General features: G+C 42.8%; 1 protein-coding gene across 7 annotated transcripts in view; it reads left to right on the top strand.

The window, feature by feature from the left end:
* LOC147607163 (uncharacterized) overlaps positions 1-16832 on the top strand; it is a 175801-nt gene that overhangs the window by 61724 nt on the left and 97245 nt on the right. For all 7 annotated transcript variants that reach the window (XM_086791550.1, XM_086791546.1, XM_086791547.1 and 4 more), the window contains one exon: positions 9559-9642. In XM_086791550.1, the coding sequence (XP_086647676.1) occupies positions 9559-9642 (84 nt within the window). The remainder of the gene's footprint in view (positions 1-9558; positions 9643-16832) is intronic.

Raw genomic sequence — 16832 nt, 5'->3', positions numbered from 1 at the left:
TTCAGCAGAAGGATGGTCAGGATGTGGATCAATACCTGATAGAGTTTGGTAGACTGTGGAGTTTATGGTGTGAGGCTCTGATTCCTGAAGTACCCCCGCAGATGATAAAGAGAGACCGGTTTGTGGCTGGTCTGGAGCCAACCCTCCGTCTGAAGGTGGAGCTGAAGAACCTGGATAGCTTTGAGGAGGCTGTCAGAGTAGCTCGTGAGAAGGAGTGGAAGGTGAAGCGTCTGAGGCAGATGGGAATACAGGAAGAGCCGAAGAAGTTTGTGAAGATGCCAGAGATTGAGATTATACATCCTGAAAGGGAAGCTGCTGTTGTTCCAGAACAGGAAGACACTTTGAAGAGGGATATACATGATGCAGTGGAGCTCATGAAGTCTCTAAGTTTGAATTGGATGGAAGCAGGTGGAAAGGGAAGAAGCCGAGGTGCACCAAATAATAGAAGGGACAGTATCTCAACAGGTGAAGGGAACATGGGAGGAACAGGAAGAGGAAGGGGCTACTATTTAAGTAATGTCCAATGCTGGAACTGTGGGGAGCGGGGACATATCAGCCCTCAATGTGACAAGCCGCCCAGAGCAGGTGGTGGAATATATCCTGTGATGCAGAGGACTAATGATAGATCGGGGGATCATAGTGTTGAAGTAAAAGATCCAAATCAACCCTCTACCAGTGGAGTCAAATGGGAGGATAAGGGAAAGGGACCGGCTCTCAGCTTGATAGAAGTGGAGACCATTCCAGAGATTATGCCTGTGGCAAAGAGGACGAGGAGTACAATGGCAGAACCTGAACCATCTTCTAAAAAAGGTAAACATGTCCAATTTGATATAAGTCCTCAACCAGAGAAGAAGAAAAGGAAGCCAAGGAAACATTATAAAACTTCAGATTTGCATATTGGTCAAGGCCAAGAGGAGTATACATTGATGGGAGACTTAAAGGGAAGGGTAGCCAATATAACATTTGCCCAATTACTTGGATTGTGTCCGAAGCTTAAGAGAGAGTGGAAAAAGTTGGCAAATCCGAGGAAAGTAAATGAGCAGGAACCCACACAAGGCGAAATGGAGCTGATGTCTGTGGAAGACCTTCCTGATATTTGTCCATCAGTTGATGCCTGGTGTGGAAGTGTAAGTGTTGGAGAGGCATATGTTGATGGCGGTGCACAAATCAGTGTGATGACTCAGTCCTGTATGGAGAGATTGGGGTTGAAGCTGAATGCTAGTTCAGACTTTAGACTCCGTCTGGCAAATCATGCAAAAGTAAAGTGTCTGGGTGTATGCACAGAAGTGCCAGTGACTGCTTTTGGTGTGGTTTGCAATATAAATTGCCATATTATGCCGGCTGGTTTGGGAGCTTATCCGCTGATTTTGGGCAGACCTTGGCTCAGACAGGTGGGTGCCATCCAAAACTGGAAAAGGGGAACCATAACAGTACATAATAGGAGAGGGAGAGCCAGGAAATTTAACATGAGTAGTAAGCGGGAAATGAAGAGTGAGCCTGAAGAAACAAGTGCTGATGGGTATTCAGATAGTGAAACTGAAGAAGAGAGTTCTACTTCAGATGATGAGAGCCAGGTATCATTTATAATGAAGGAAGAAAATGAGCATGTGATGCAAGCTGAAGAGGAGATAAAGAAGGAAGAAGAGAGCAGACTTGAAGATATGGACAGTCTGATGCAGCCTCCATCACCCAGTGCGGAGAAAGAGAAGCTGTTACAGGGCATGCTGAATCCTAAATTGCAGCCAGTGGAGGAAGAAGAGTATATGAAGGTAATACATAAATTCCCTCATTTATTCATTACTTCATATGAAGAGATCCGAGGATTCAAATGTGAGCCAATGCCCATAGTATTGAAGGAGGGTGTGAGGCCAGTGTTTCAGAAATTGAGGAGAATAAATAGAGAGTTGTTGCCTGTATTAAGAGAGGAGCTGAGTAAGTTGTTAAAAGCAGGGTTAATTTATCCAGTAGATCACTCAGACTGGGCAAATCCAGTGGTCTTCACTCCAAAGCATACAGGTGGTTGGAGAGTCTGTATTGATTACAAGCCTCTGAATGCTGCAACAAAAAGCAATCATTATCCTCTGCCATTTATTGATGATATTCTGGACAAGGTAGCTGGATATGAGAGGTATAGTGTATGCGATGGCTTCTCTGGATATTTTCAGATCTCAATTGCTGAGGAAGATCAGGCTAAAACCACTATCATTACACCGTGGGGTTGCTTCTGTTACCGAGTAGTACCATTTGGTTTGAAAAATGCACCCTCGTGGTATCAGAGGAACACTGATAGAGTACTTGCACCTCTTACAGATCATTTTGTGAGAGCTTTTTTGGATGATATATGTGTATATAGTTCTCAAAAAGAGCATGGTAATAAATTGGAGCAAGTATTTTCTAAAATGGATGATGCAGGTGGACAGCTGAATCCAAAGAAGTGTCATTTAGGACATTCAAAGGTGAAGCTGTTGGGGCATATGATATCTCAGAATGGAATTGAACCTGATCCAGAGAAGATAAAAGCTCTTATTTTATTATCTGCACCATCAACATCCAGGCAGCTGCAGACTTTTGTCCAAAAGGTAAAATATCTGGCAAGATTTGTTCCTTTAATGTCTCAACTGCTTTATCCTCTTCAGCAGGCTATGAAGAAGGAACCATTGCAATGGAATGAAGAATGCGAGGAAGTGTTTGAGAAAGTAAAGGAGGTATTGGGAGGTATTTCCAGTGTGAAAGCTCCGGATTTCTCTCAGGTCTTTTATGTGAATCCATCTTTTGGTCCGGATGTAGTTGGAGCAATCTTAATGCAGAAAGGAGATGAATCCAGATATATGAAGCCTGTGTATTTTGCAAGTAGAGTGAAGACAGAAGCAGAGAGGAAATATACTGAGGCTGAATTGGTTTTATCAAGTCTGGTGTATGCTTGCAGGAAATTCAGGTCATATCTCCTGATGAAACCATTTGTGGTGCTGACAAATTATACTTTACTCCCTCAGCTGGTGAATGGTACTTCACTCTCAAAAGGTATGATGCGATGGTTAGTAGAGCTTCAAGAGTATGATTTCTCATTTTTGATTGAGGATACTTGTAAGGCAACTCTGGCAGATCTTCTAACATACAAAGATGGCCCGATACTGGTGAAGGAAGTGGATTCAAAGATAGAAAAAGAGGAACAGATTATTATTCCTGGAGCTCATGTTTTATTCTTTGATGGTTCGTATAAAAGGAGTATACATCAGGCCACCGGAGGATATATAATCCAGGATTCAGAAGGTGTGCTGATTCTAAAGAATGGAATACATCTGGAAGCTGAAAGTAACAATGAGGCTGAATACACAGCATTGTTTCAAGGGTTACAGGCTGCTCTAAAGCAAAAGATTCAAAAGCTAATCATTAAGGGAGATTCTCTATTAGTGGTAAAGCAGGTCTTGGGTAGCTGGCGAGCAAAGAATCCGAGATTAAAAGAATGTCTGGCTAATGTTAGAAGGCTGCTACATCAATTTACAGCATGGAGTATTCAACATGTGCGGCGGGAGGAAAATCATATGGCACATGAGTTGGCTCAGGAGGCAATTAATCAGGATCCAGTGATTGCAAAAATTGAAGAGCCATTGTACAGAGGGAGAGAATACCTATCCAGGGTGGTGGATTATTTACTTTCAGGTCGCTTGCCTGAGGAGCTCAAAAAAGGCCAAAGGTATCATTTCATCAGAAAAAGTAAGCATTATGTCATGATTGGGGATGAATTATACATGCAGGGAGCTGATCAGGTATTGAGGAGAATTCCCTGGAGGGAAGAGATTTATTATATTCTGTCTTCAAATCATGAGGGAGCATGTGGGGGTCATTATGCATTTAAGATCACCTTGCAGAAGATATTACTGGAGGGTTATGTATGGCCTTCCATCCAGAAGGATATTCAACACTGGTGCAGGTCTTGCCATGAGTGCCAGAGAATGGGGAAGAGGATCTTAAAAATGGAGCCGAGAAATATCATGCTGGTATATGACATTTTTGAGAGATGGGGAGTGGATGCAGTTGGACCACTTCCCAGGACAGCCAGAGGAAAGTGTTATGTGCTTACTGCGGTAGATTACCTATCAAAATGGGCAGAAGTGAAGGCAGTAAAGAGAGTGGATAGTAAAGAGGTGGCTGATTTTGTGTATGAATATATATGCTGCAGGTTTGGAATTCCTCTGGAGATACTATCAGATAATGGACCTGAATTTAGAGGAGAAGTGGTTGACCATTTATGCAGAAGATTGAGTATCAACCACAAGTACTCCACTCCTTATCACCCTCAATGCAATGGCTTGAATGAAAGGTTCAATGGTGAATTTAAGCTGATGATAACCAAAATGACAGAAGGCCATATCAAGAATTGGGATATAGAGATGAATCGTGTATTATGGGCATACAGAGTTGCTGTAAAATCTGGTACACAATTCTCACCCTTTCATTTAGTTTATGGGAAAGAAGCACTTATGCCTATTGATGTGGAAATTCCAGCTTTGAAGTTTTTGATTGAAGAAGGGCATGAACCTATTAATTGTTACAGAGAAAGATTACTGGCTTTGCAAATAGTTCAACTGGACAGAGAGCTAGCATTTGATCACTATGCAGCTATGCAATTGAAAAGACAAGAGAGAGAATGAGAAGGTGGAGCAGAAAGAAATTGAAGAGGGTGATCTGGTTCTCAGGTATAATAGCAAACTAGATAGTACTTTTCATACTGCATTCCAAACAAAGTGGGAAGGTCCGTATAAAGTTGAGAGAAAATTTGATAATGGGAGTTATCAGCTTGCTGATTTGGATGGAAAGAAGCATAAAAGGAGAGTGAATGGTCTATGACTGAAGAAATATTTTGCTCGATTGATGTTAGCCGTGAAAGAAGAAGATCAGGAAGCTTGTGATGCATGTCAGGAGGATGTGGAAAGTACAAAGGAAGATCTGAATATTTCATGCCTCTTTGTACAGCTGCTGGACATGAATGTCTCAGCAGAAGTAGGGGGTTGCTAACATAGTTGCAAAAAAACGCGTTTCAAACTTTAGGCTACTCGTTTGAAACGTGCAAACGTTTCAAACGTTTGAAACGCGTTTTTTTGCTGGGCCAGTTTTTTTTTATGATAGAAAACGTACGATGCAGTATCTCCTGGCATTTCAGTTTTGAAAGTGACGCTTGAAAGAGACGTTTCCAGCCTTTGAAGTCTTCCAGGTTTGCTTGCACCCCTACCTACGCACCAGTCCTTCTCCCCCGGCCCCTACGCACCGTAGGTAACATAAATTTATGGACACCCCCCTAAAACAAACCTGGAAAAAACACCTGAAAAAAAATTTGAAAAAAACTTTTAAAAAACTTTTGGAAATTTGTTTGAAACGTTTTTGAAACGTTTCAAACACGTTTCAAAAACGCGTTTCAAAAAACGTGTGGCAACTATGGTTGCTAAATATGTGTGGACAAAAATAGGAGTTGAAATGTGTACATACATGTACATGGTGTGTGTGAAGTTTCGCTTTTGAGAGCATTGTCAGGTGTACAGAGTAATGTATTGATGTGAGCAAGTACAGGCCTGTCCGGTAGGAGATCCACTGAGGATGATTTCAGCTCCTCGTTTGGCTCTGAGTATGTGTACACGTCCAAATGTATGGGCATTGAAGCTGTGTTTGAAAGCAACTGGAGGTTTGAGCCATAAAACGTTAAGGTGGCCAATGCAGCTTGAGTATTGGTGTGAAAAGGAGAGTGTGGCCATTTTGCAGGCCTGAGAAGAGATTAAAAAATAAAATAAAATAAAAGGTGGCCATAAAAGGCATGGCCACGTGGGAATTCGGGTGGTCGCCAACAGGCACATTCGAGAACGCTGGCGAAGGAGGGAGACGTGCGGAGTTGGAAAAAAAAGAAGGCCGCTGTATAGGGGCTGGGTGGGTGAGACTCTCTGGCATAGCAAGAAGACAGAGCCAAACAAAGACAGGATGCGCAGCTGAAGGCACCGTTTTGTGAGAGGGGAGAGCCAGTACTGGAGGTCGTCACGAGGCTGGAGGTGGCAATCGTGTAAAGGCGGGAGAGGTTCTCCAGCAGAGCAAGGAAATGAGTTGCAGCTGATGAAGAGCAGGTGGGCGTAGCACGCAAGCCCACGCAGAGGTTGTCAGGCTCCTCGTGTGAAGAGAAGATGCAGAGAACGCTGGCGCGTTGGTGGCTCGCAAGAAGCTGGAGTGGAGGGAGACGTGACAAGGAGGTGGACTGCCAACCGTGAGAGAGCCGCCTTGGCTTGTGATGGCCACAAGAAGCGCAGCTGCAGCTAGACATAGTGAAGGGCTGCCTTGAAGTGGGTGGCCGAGCTGGAAGGCGCAAGGAGTAGAGAAGGTAGCTGCTGGAAAACAGTGTGTGGGGGAACAACTGGAAGGAGCCATCTCTATTGGCAATGACAAAGGGCGACTCTGCAACAGGAAGGGGGGTCGTCTGCAGTAGAGTGTGCTGCCGGCTGGAGGAAAGAGAGAGCATCATCTGTACAAGGGAGCCTGAAGGCTGCAAGCAGTGGCTAGGGGAGGCGGGTCGTAAAAGAGTGTAGAGTGCATGTGTGGACTGTGAAGGCTGAGAAGATAATAAAGCACAGGGAATATCTCAATACCACTCCACTGTCAAAGAACCATGCTACTGCTGCTGCTGTCGTGGAGATAAGGAGAGGAAGACATCAGGCTGCTGTTCTTGTGTGAACATGAGAAATGTGACAAGGAGGCTTGTTGTGTTTAGCTGAGCAGAACCGGCTGAACACTCAGAGAGAGAGAGAGAGTGTGTGGTTTTTTTGTGGATTTCTACCCCTTCTGGAGACTCAGGCCAGAGTTGTAAATATTTTTGATTAGCTGTGGCTGGTGTTTGGTGAAGCCAGAGAGTTTCTTTTTTTCTCCTTTGTTCATTTGGGAACAAGATGTGAAAGCCAGATCTGAAATATAAGTTTTGTTCATGCTCTTTGGTCTGGTGTTCTGGTGTGTTTGCATGCGTGTGTGGAAGTGTGGCATGCTATAAGGGCGTAAACAGCTTTACCGCTTCCGTGCCATCAACGTTAATATAACATTTCATTTCATTTTCATTTTCATTTTCTCTCCTATCCATCCCACACCCCCCCTCCCCCCAAAACCACCCAATTGTAGGTAGTTCCCTCCTAGAGCCACCCTCCAAGGAGAGACTACCCTCCCCCAGATTGTATTCACTTCATTTGAGGGTTTTGAGCCAATACATGTAAGCCTATGGCTAGTTGATCGTAACTAATACAAGGATCTTTTTTCCGGGAAAAAAAAAAGAAGCGTAAGCATCGTCCTTTTTTTTTCGGGTGAGTTCGGCGATTATCGCCTTACACACTGTTATTACTCTACTTAGATTTTTTTGTTTTACTCGTGTGTTATTGCCACGAGTGAAATACTAGTATAGATTTAGTCTTTCATCTCTGACCGAAGAAACCATGAGGTTTCAAAAAATTATCGTTTTTATAGTTTGTAAACATATACAATGTTTATAGAAACCAGTACAGAACATATTGCTTGATTAACTGCAAATTGCTTGAGCCTAGGGTCAAGAAGGAGACGAAGGAAGGAAGGAAGAAGAAGAAAGAGAGAATTTGAAGAAGGAAAAAAGGTGAAGAAGACGAGGATAGAATAAGAAGATGGGCTGGAGGCACTAACAGGCAGCTAGCGGGCTGCAAAACAATGATCATTTGAGCCTGGACTTGGGCAGAACACTGCGTATAAAGGGCAGAAACGAAACAAGGGGCCGAACAGGCTCAAAAGAAACCTAAAATATATCAGTACGAAATTTTGGTGAAATGCTGTTAATGGAGAGGTATAGAAAACATTATGGGATAAAATTGTTTCAGCTAAACAATATTTTGTATGATCATGGTGTAAAGAGACACAGATGCATTTATAATATTGAACTATATATTTATATCCAGTTGTACATTTTATATGTGTTTCTGTTGTGACTATGGTGTAAATATATATACATGCATATATATTTATATTTGTGTAACTACGCATATAAAGCTGCCAATACTGTGACTATGTCGTTACACAGCCTTGTCTCTTAGTCATAATTTATTCTCTACCCATGAATGATTCCTGCTGATCCATAGCCCGCCTTGGAGATGTGGCACTTGAGAGAAACCCATCCACTAGCTGGACTCATTTTCTGATTGCCTAGTTGGAGTAGCGACATCTAGTATTGAAATCAATACCACTGCCCAATATGGCACTTCTAGCCAAAGTACTTACAAGGTTTAAAACAACAACATGCCTTTGATATTTCTGCATGCGGTCCCTTTTTCTTGAGGATCACAAGGATTGTCAATGGTAAGTTTGAAGGGTGCAAAAGTGCCTGCCACTTGAAAGTTTGTGAACATGTTACCATAAGTAAGTTCGTGACAGACTAGATGCAATCACGACATCTCTTTAAAACAACACTGCATGAAAGCAACGTTTAAATTTGTTCTAGGAGAAATTCATCGTAGATCAAAACAAGAATAGAAAGCGAATAAACCACAGCATTTGAACAAGCTCACATTTGTTATAGGGTGTGATCAGTGATAACATCTCGAGGCGCTCTTTGCTAGATGCAAATCTTTAGAAGATAAATGTCCATCAAGGGTGCACTTTGTAATGCCTTCCAAAATCAGCTCAAATTCTTGAATCTTTGGTGTTAGCTGCTTCATGTAAGCATGAGACCTGCTTAAATGGTGTATCAACGTGAGAAGCTTAAGTTTTTTTTTTTTTTTTTTTTTTTTTTTTGACGGGGGGCTTGTTTTTTGTTTTCAAAGTCCATGTTACAAAGGGATTTGCATACCTTTGTTTTTCTCACACCTGGACTACCCACAATAATGTGTTCATAAGTTTGAAACCGTACGAATAGCTAAAATCTATGCAGGAGCACAATGCTAGGGCTATGACAGGTGCTGGCGGACAAGATGGAGAAGCAACAGGATTTGGTTGGAGGGATGGGAATTAAGATTTTTATAGAGTGTGAAGGGTATGGCAGAGCTCAAAGAGTCGAAGTGTAGTGTTGAATACGTTTGAGGTGAGGAGGGAAAAAGGGCCGTGAGGTGCATGTTATTAGTCTGAAACGAGCTGAATCTTGTGATCTTTGTGCAAGAAAGTACAGAAAAGGAAACGGTTTTGGTGGTGGCTTGTTCTTGACCACGATGATTAATATAATTGGGTTGATGAAAACAGGAGGAGATTCCCCTACATAGATATTTGTATAGGGTGAAATTTTTTGAATGAGAAAACTTTCTTGAACATACTTAATCTCTTATCATTTGTCACGGGTAATCTTGCAAGAATAGAACAAATCAATGTGGTTGATTCAATTTGAAATCTATGTTTTGATCCTGAGATACATGACTTTACCTCTTTCAAACACCATTATGATATGTTGATTGAGAGGTAGATGACTTTTCCTCTTTCCTAACACACTTTGATGCTGCAAGAACCTTATTATTGCTGTTAATCAAGGCCAGTTTTTATATGTAGTGATATTTGAAAAAATTAACACAAGTGTCCTTTTCCGGAATGCAGGATCTTGATCTTTTTGAAAGAGAAGCTCGCATTCTGAAGTCATTGCAACATCCTGGGATTCCCGAATATATTGACTATTTTGAGGTAGGCTTCTTCATCTTAAAGATCATTTGGCGCTATTGATAAGCAAAGTTTTTAACCAAAGTTCTTTTAAAAAGCAAGCTTTCTCTTGATAACAAGCCTCCAAAAGTTTTGTGGACATCTACCAATTGTCATAGGCAATCTTTTAATACATTATTTCGGATCATTTACGGTATCAGATAAGAAATCACTTATACTACAAATCATTTGTTGTCCCCTCCAACAAGACCACATTCTAATAGATTAAAATATTGATTAACCCTAATTCCATTCTAACTTTGCAACCTGGACGTGTTAAAAGAATGGTATATGATTCAACTGGTGGTTACAATATACGCGGAGGAATGTACGTGTGTGTGTGTGGGCTCGCGCAGAACGTCCTCTGCATGGTGACTTGACCAATCAGGCTGCCATGCAAGTTGAGGTGTAGCCTGTACATTGCTCACACTAAAAAAAAGTCTATACCAATCCAGTGTTTTACTTACAATATACAAGGCCTCTGTGATGTGAATAAATGGAGGCTGCTTTGGTCATATGTAATTACTATGCATCCCCATGTGGTTTGTTTGCAAGAGCATAATCAGCATAGTTTTGTTGGAAGACAGGGAGTCTTCTCTGAATATCAAATCTTTTATGCAGGATTTCGATCTTTTTCTGGTACCCTCATAATGCATGATATGCAGCCTGTATTGGCCTACAATGATCCAAATGGCCGTTGGCTTGTGGTACAATGTATGATTCAAGGTATGCATAAATACTCTATGAATTTGCGAGTGTTTATGCTTCGCAAACTTCAGCATATAGAGCTGAGATGTGGCACTCTTTATGCGCATACCCATGGATTTCGAATGCTTTCATCGCAGGGGATTTTAATAATTCCCGTGATTTCCATGCTAACACCGCTCACCGCTCTCATATGATGTCCTCCAAAAGGCAAGATTGGATGTATGTGATTTGTGGACACAGCTCATGCCGTAGTCAAAGGGTTATACTTTTCATCATAATGCTGTTTTGCATTACTGGGCACGTTTGGATAGATGGTACCTTCTCAATGCTACTCAGTATGATGCATACACATGTAAGATGTGGATTGATCATACATTGCGCCTTTCTGATCATTCACCGGTATGGCTTGCCCGACAATGATTGTCCTTTACCTCATAAAAGATTGCTCATGATTAATAACAGTTATTTGTCACATGCTCTTTTCGTTGATTTGGTACATACAGCTGTGCATCCTCTTCTCATTCACATGCAAGAAGACAGAGATTTTGCTTGGTTCAACTTTTTGTGGCGAATGCAAGCTGTGATACAAGACTATGGAAGGTGGTATATGGGAGAGAACAAAAGACAAGTTGAACAAGCAAAATTGGCAATACAAAAGTACACTGAAATCGGTCATTCTAGAGAGTTGAATAATGATGAGCAGCAGCTGTTAACACAAGCTGAAATTTGTCTCCGTCATGATGATGAACGTAAGCTTAATAAATGGAAAACTAGGGTGAGGCAAAAGCCATTGCTTGATAAAGACTGCTGGTCAAAATCTTTTTTCAAAGGTCTCCATGCTTCCAGGCAAAAACAATGCATTACAAGAGTTAAAAGAACGGATGGTACCTAGACATGCACAAAAACACAGCTTGCTGAGGCTTGCCATGATTACTTTTCTCGCATTTTTGTTGCCCTTCTCTTGATGCATGAGACCTTTTCTTACATCAGGTTATACCCATCATTACACGCCAAGAGGTTGACATTATGGATGAGCCTTTTAAGGATGTAGAACTGGATGGTGCTTTGAAAGGCCCAGTTAAATGGAAGTCTCCAGGTTGGGATGGTTTGATAGTGGAGTTCTCCCACATGTTCTAGGATATTTTGAGATCGCCAATTTTGCTTATGGTGAATCACTGTTGGAATGTTGGATGCTTGCCATCTTCATGGAAAGAAGGTTTGCTGAATTTATTGCCCAAAAAACAGCTTTGTGAAGTCATATCAGATTGGCGTCCTATCTCTTTAATGCTAGTCATATATAAATTGGTTACCAAGATGCTTGCTAATAGAATAAAAGGTGTCTTACATGCAGGTTTGCATGTTGCGCCATATGGATTTGTCCTTCAAAGACAAATCACTGACAATATAGAAAATGTGTATATTGGCATTGAATATGTTGTTTTGGCAAGTATACAGATCAAGATGTTCTTATCATGTAGGTGGACATAGCTAAGGCTTTTGATAGAGTACAATGGGAGTTCATAGCTCAAGTCATGGACATAATGGGATTTGGGCCTAAAATAAAAAATATTATCTTCTAGTTTTATCAAGAGGGATCAACTAAATGCATTTTGGACGGAGAACTTTTAGCTCATGGTATTTTGGGAAATCTATTCGTCAGGGTTGTCCACTTAGTGCACTTTTGTATGCCATTGTGACTCACCCAATGCTCCTTTACATGAACAGATTGATAAGAAACGGACAACTACATAGTTTTCTATGGCCTATGGTACACAATTTGTAGCACAGGCATATGCTGATGACTCTTTCGTTTTTCCCAAGAATATAGAGGCTAAAGTAAGGACTCTCATGAAAGCACTGTCCCTCTATGGTTTGATTGCGGGATTACATGTAAATTTTCAAAAATCAAAATTGCTCCCTTTGAAAGATTATGATTGGCATCAGCTTTTGTGGCGGGCTCACATCATCCCACCTAAAGAGATAGTCAGGCATCTTGGTTATCCCATTGGTTGGGAATTGTCTTTGAAAGATGAAACTCAATGGGTGATGGCAAAATTGCACTCTACAAAAGAATATTGGAAACTATCTACATGGCCTCTACATGTGTGGTTGCGTATAGTACAATCAATAATCATGGCATATGTTCAGTTCTATCTGCTGCTCTTACCTTGGTCGAGTAAACAGATTGATAATTTCATGTTTAAAGCAATGTAATGTCTTTGGAAAACCAAGACAGATAGAAAAGGCTTACGTTTATTAAGGGAGGATGTTATCTATTCGCCCAAAATGCATGGCGGGCTCAATTTTCTTAACATTCATTATCATATATTGGCAAGGAAAGCCAGTCTTCTACCTGCATTTATAGAGCAAGTCAAGCCATGGGCACGCATGCTGGGAGCTTTGTGCACTAACATGCAAACAAATGCATATGGTCATTGGATCATTAATTATGATGATATAATCTTTGGGCTTTTTCATGGTCGTATTCCAGGCTCTTTATATTCGAATGCTCTCATTCGAGATTGGCAAGCTATATTGTGTCACTTGCAATGGTCAGGTAGGCCTCCAAATCAAGGAAACTCACTTCTTTTACAAAGTATTCATTGGAGCACGGTGTTTGATCCACCGCTTGCTTTGTCTCAACCAAGAAAGGCCTACAATCTTTCCACATTGGGAATTCCTCGCATATGCGATGTTGTGGATGAAAATGGTTATGTTCTTACCCTCCCACATGCACCCAGGGAATGCATTTTAGGGATGCACCACAAGCCAATGTGGAGATTCATTTCGAAAATAATGCAGCCCTTTCAATCAGTCCCAATGCTTGAGGAATCACTCAGAATCCAAGATTGGTATTTTGATAGGAAACTTCCAGGATATACCCCTATATCATTTGTCAACTTGTCTATAGCAGCTAAGGCTTATAAGCTGCTCTTACAACCTCCATGGATTGAGGATCATACAAATTGTCTATGGCATATGTCAGAGTCTCTTGCTTGGTGGAAAGCTGCATTGAAACAAGCGACATACCATTATCTTGACTTAGGTCATTCTCCACTGTATACTCCACTTGAAATTTTGAAGCTTCTCGCTATCATCACTCAGCATCTACTACACCTAGTGCAAGGTTCAAGCTCCAAGGGACACTTCGTTGAAGAACATGTCAATTATCCATAGGTCACAAAAGAAGAGGAAGTGCAGTGGAAAACCTATCTCTTAAGACAAACCCCATGAATGGCCAAAAGAGTGGGACACAACAAAGTCACAAAACCAGTTAATCCAATTGACTTATTCTCATCAAACTTGGCTTTCAGTGTTTCACAAGATAGTGGATAAGGATGTAGAGGATCTCTAACGAAAGATACTAGATGATGAAGATTACCAAGGTGAGGATGGAATTGATGATACTCAGGTTATTCTTGCACCCTTGCCTGTCGTGCTAGATCCCCCACTTGCAGAACTAGATCTTGAACCCTCAAGCTACAAGAACATATGTAGAAAGAAAGAAAGAAAGAAAGAAAGATTTTATTAATGTCTTCCAAAAGACCGAACTCGGCCTATGAGACAAATCAGTGTACCTGTGTGGGGTATCCTCTGTCACCCCAACAAAATGAAAAAGTACTGAACTAAAAAGCTGAATTTGGGTGTGCAATAAGTACAATGAGTGGGGGAGGGGATGGAGCTCTACTACTAGGAGAATGCAAAGCTATATGCATGGAGTATACAATCATGATATGCAACCTAACTAGCTCCATCCTGTACCATCCCTGGGGGTATAAAATGGTATACATCAATGAAGGGGGTGTCCACAGCTCCCTGAAGAACATGCCTGGGTCTGCTCTGAAGCGAGCCAGTCGCTCCGCACCCTCTCTATGAAACTGAGCTGTGATCTCTCTCTGGTATAGGCGTGGTGTCCGAAAGCCAGGTGTCCTCTGTCTCCTGCGGGTTGTGAGTGTCTCTGCTCTCTGGAGAGTAATTCTGTGCTGTGTAGGGGCTGGGAGTGGGGTGGATCTTTGAAAAAATGTAGTAATCTGTGTTTGTCGTCCCCCCTCTGGAGCTGATGCATGGACTATACAATCATGATATGCAACCTAGCTAGCTCCATCCTGTACCATCCTGGGGGTATAAAATGGTATACATCAATGAAGGGGGTGTCCACAGCTCCCTGAAGAACATGCCTGGGTCTGCTCTGAAGCGAGCCAGTCGCTCCGCACCCTCTCTATGAAAGTGAGCTGTGATCTCTCTCTGGTATAGGCATGGTGTCTGAAAGCCAGGTGTCCTCTGTCTCTTGCGGGCTGTGAGTGTCTCTGCTCTCTGGAGAGTAATTCTGTGCTATGTAGGGGCTGGGAGTGGGGTGGATCTCTGAAAAAATGTAGTAATCTGTGTCTGTCATCCCCCCTCTGGAGCTGTCTGAGCCTGTAATGATGTCTCTCTGTGAGGTTGTATGTCTAGAATGAATCTCCCCAGTATGCGCTGGTCTGCTGCCTCAAAGATCTGGCGTAGGGAATGTGGCTCTCTGAATAAAATGGGATCTCTCTCTCTGATGGCTGTATATGCTCTGCATCTGCATACATAATGCTCCTCACTCTCCACCTCCTCTCTGCACAATCTACATACCCTCTCCTCTGGGGGGATCCGTGCTGCTCTGCCAGTCTGGATCTCCAATCAATGTGATGAGACTCTAAGCTGACCAATAGCTACTGGGGAGCCGTGTGGTAAAAAGCCCTCCATGTATCTAGGCCTCTCTATAAATCCATCATCAGTGATACTCATGAAGTGATCTCTGTAGTATAGCATCTTCGGTGGAAGAGGCTGTGTAGGCGATATCCATGTCTCTCCTGTATAGAGCTGCCATAGGTCCTGTCTCAATGCTCTGTTCCTCTCACTATGAGAGAGACGGATATGTGGTGCATCCCTGTCATACTCGAATGGTGGTAGATGATCCATGTCTAGGCCATGCTGTGAGAACCAATGTGTGACCTGTGCATACCATGATTCTTTGTATCCTGCCTCAGCCAGCTGTCTAGATGCCTCAAAAGCTCTGTATGACAATCTGTCCTGTGGCATCTCTCTGAATCTGTCTAGCAGGCATATAGTCTGGAATATGGCCTCTACCATCATAGGAGACGCAGCAAACTCTGCTCGGATAATGTCATGAGGTACTGACAGTTTGCTGGGTATCATGCGTGCCATCATGAGGGCCTGTGGTCTCTCTATCTGTGTCCACCAATGGGTAGCAAGGCCTGGCGCCCATACCGCTGCTCCATACATCAGTGCCGGTGTGACTAATGTGTCAAATAGGCACCCCTTCGTCCGGGCTCCTGAAAATGCGCCTGGTGGCACTGTCTCTCTAGCATAGCCAATGCTGCATATCCCCGTGTCAATCTAGCTCTGGCTGCTAAACCCATGGTGAAGCGCGTGGCTGCTCTGCAGAGAAGGTAACCCCTAGGTACACGTATGATGTCACCACCTCCACCTGGCGTCCTTCGAGAGTGAATGTCAGCTGACTCCTGCCTTGTCTCGATGTATGAAAGACCATAACCTTGGTTTTCCCAAGGTTCACAGTAAGACCCCTCTGTGTACAGAAATCATCGAGTGCATGAAGATGCTGCTATAGACCTCCTGGAGACTTAGACACTAATGCAATATCATCAGCATAAAGCATAATTTGTACTGAGGTACTTGCTAGATCAACTCCATCTCCGCCTCCCCGTGTAATGAAGTCCGCCACCTCATCAATGTATAACCCAAATAGCGTGGGGGAAAGTGGGCATCCTTGCTTCACACCAATGGTGCTAGCATTAGTCTCGGACATACCTCCTGGACATCTGACTCGCCCAAAATCGTGCTTATATAATGCATAGATGCCCCATGTCATATCTGCTGGTATGCCAAGAGACTGCAGGCGTTGAAAGAGCCTCTCTCGTGGTACTGTGTCAAATGCCTTGTGGAAATCCACAAAGCAGCAATAGAGCTTTCTCTTCCTCACTCTGGCCTGATCAATCATACATCTCAAAGTGAACACATGGTCAGTCGTAGAGAAAGCTCTCTTGAAGCCTGCCTGCCCTGATGAGCGTAAACTTGCTCGCTTAGCATACAAGCTAAGCTCTTGCTCCAACGCTGCACCATAGAGTTAGGCCAACACGTGGCCAACCATAACCGTCCGTAGTTGCTCGGATCGAGCATATCCCCTGTTTTGTGGATCGGCACAATGGTGTGCATCGTCCACTCCGCAGGCAAACCCTCTGCTAGTGCCCTGTTAAACAGGTGTGCAAGAAAAGGAGCCAAAGAATCTACTGCATATATGAGATGCTCACCCTGTAGGCCCATATGGTCGGCGGCCCGTCCATGCTGCAGGCAGCGGATAGCTTCCTTTACCATCGAGTGGGTAAAGAAGCTAGCTGTGGTAGGTCGAGGCTCCTGTGGTTGAGGTATAGGTGGTTGTTGTGGGGCGTGGTATAGGCCTT

This window comes from Cibotium barometz, chromosome 56, assembly GCF_041138505.1.
Source record: "Cibotium barometz isolate CiBa-2024 chromosome 56, ASM4113850v1, whole genome shotgun sequence".
In the NCBI taxonomy this organism is placed as follows: Eukaryota; Viridiplantae; Streptophyta; class Polypodiopsida; order Cyatheales; family Cibotiaceae; genus Cibotium; species Cibotium barometz.
The sequence above is the reverse complement of the archived record's forward strand: the minus strand, read 5'-3'. Positions and strand labels throughout refer to the sequence as shown.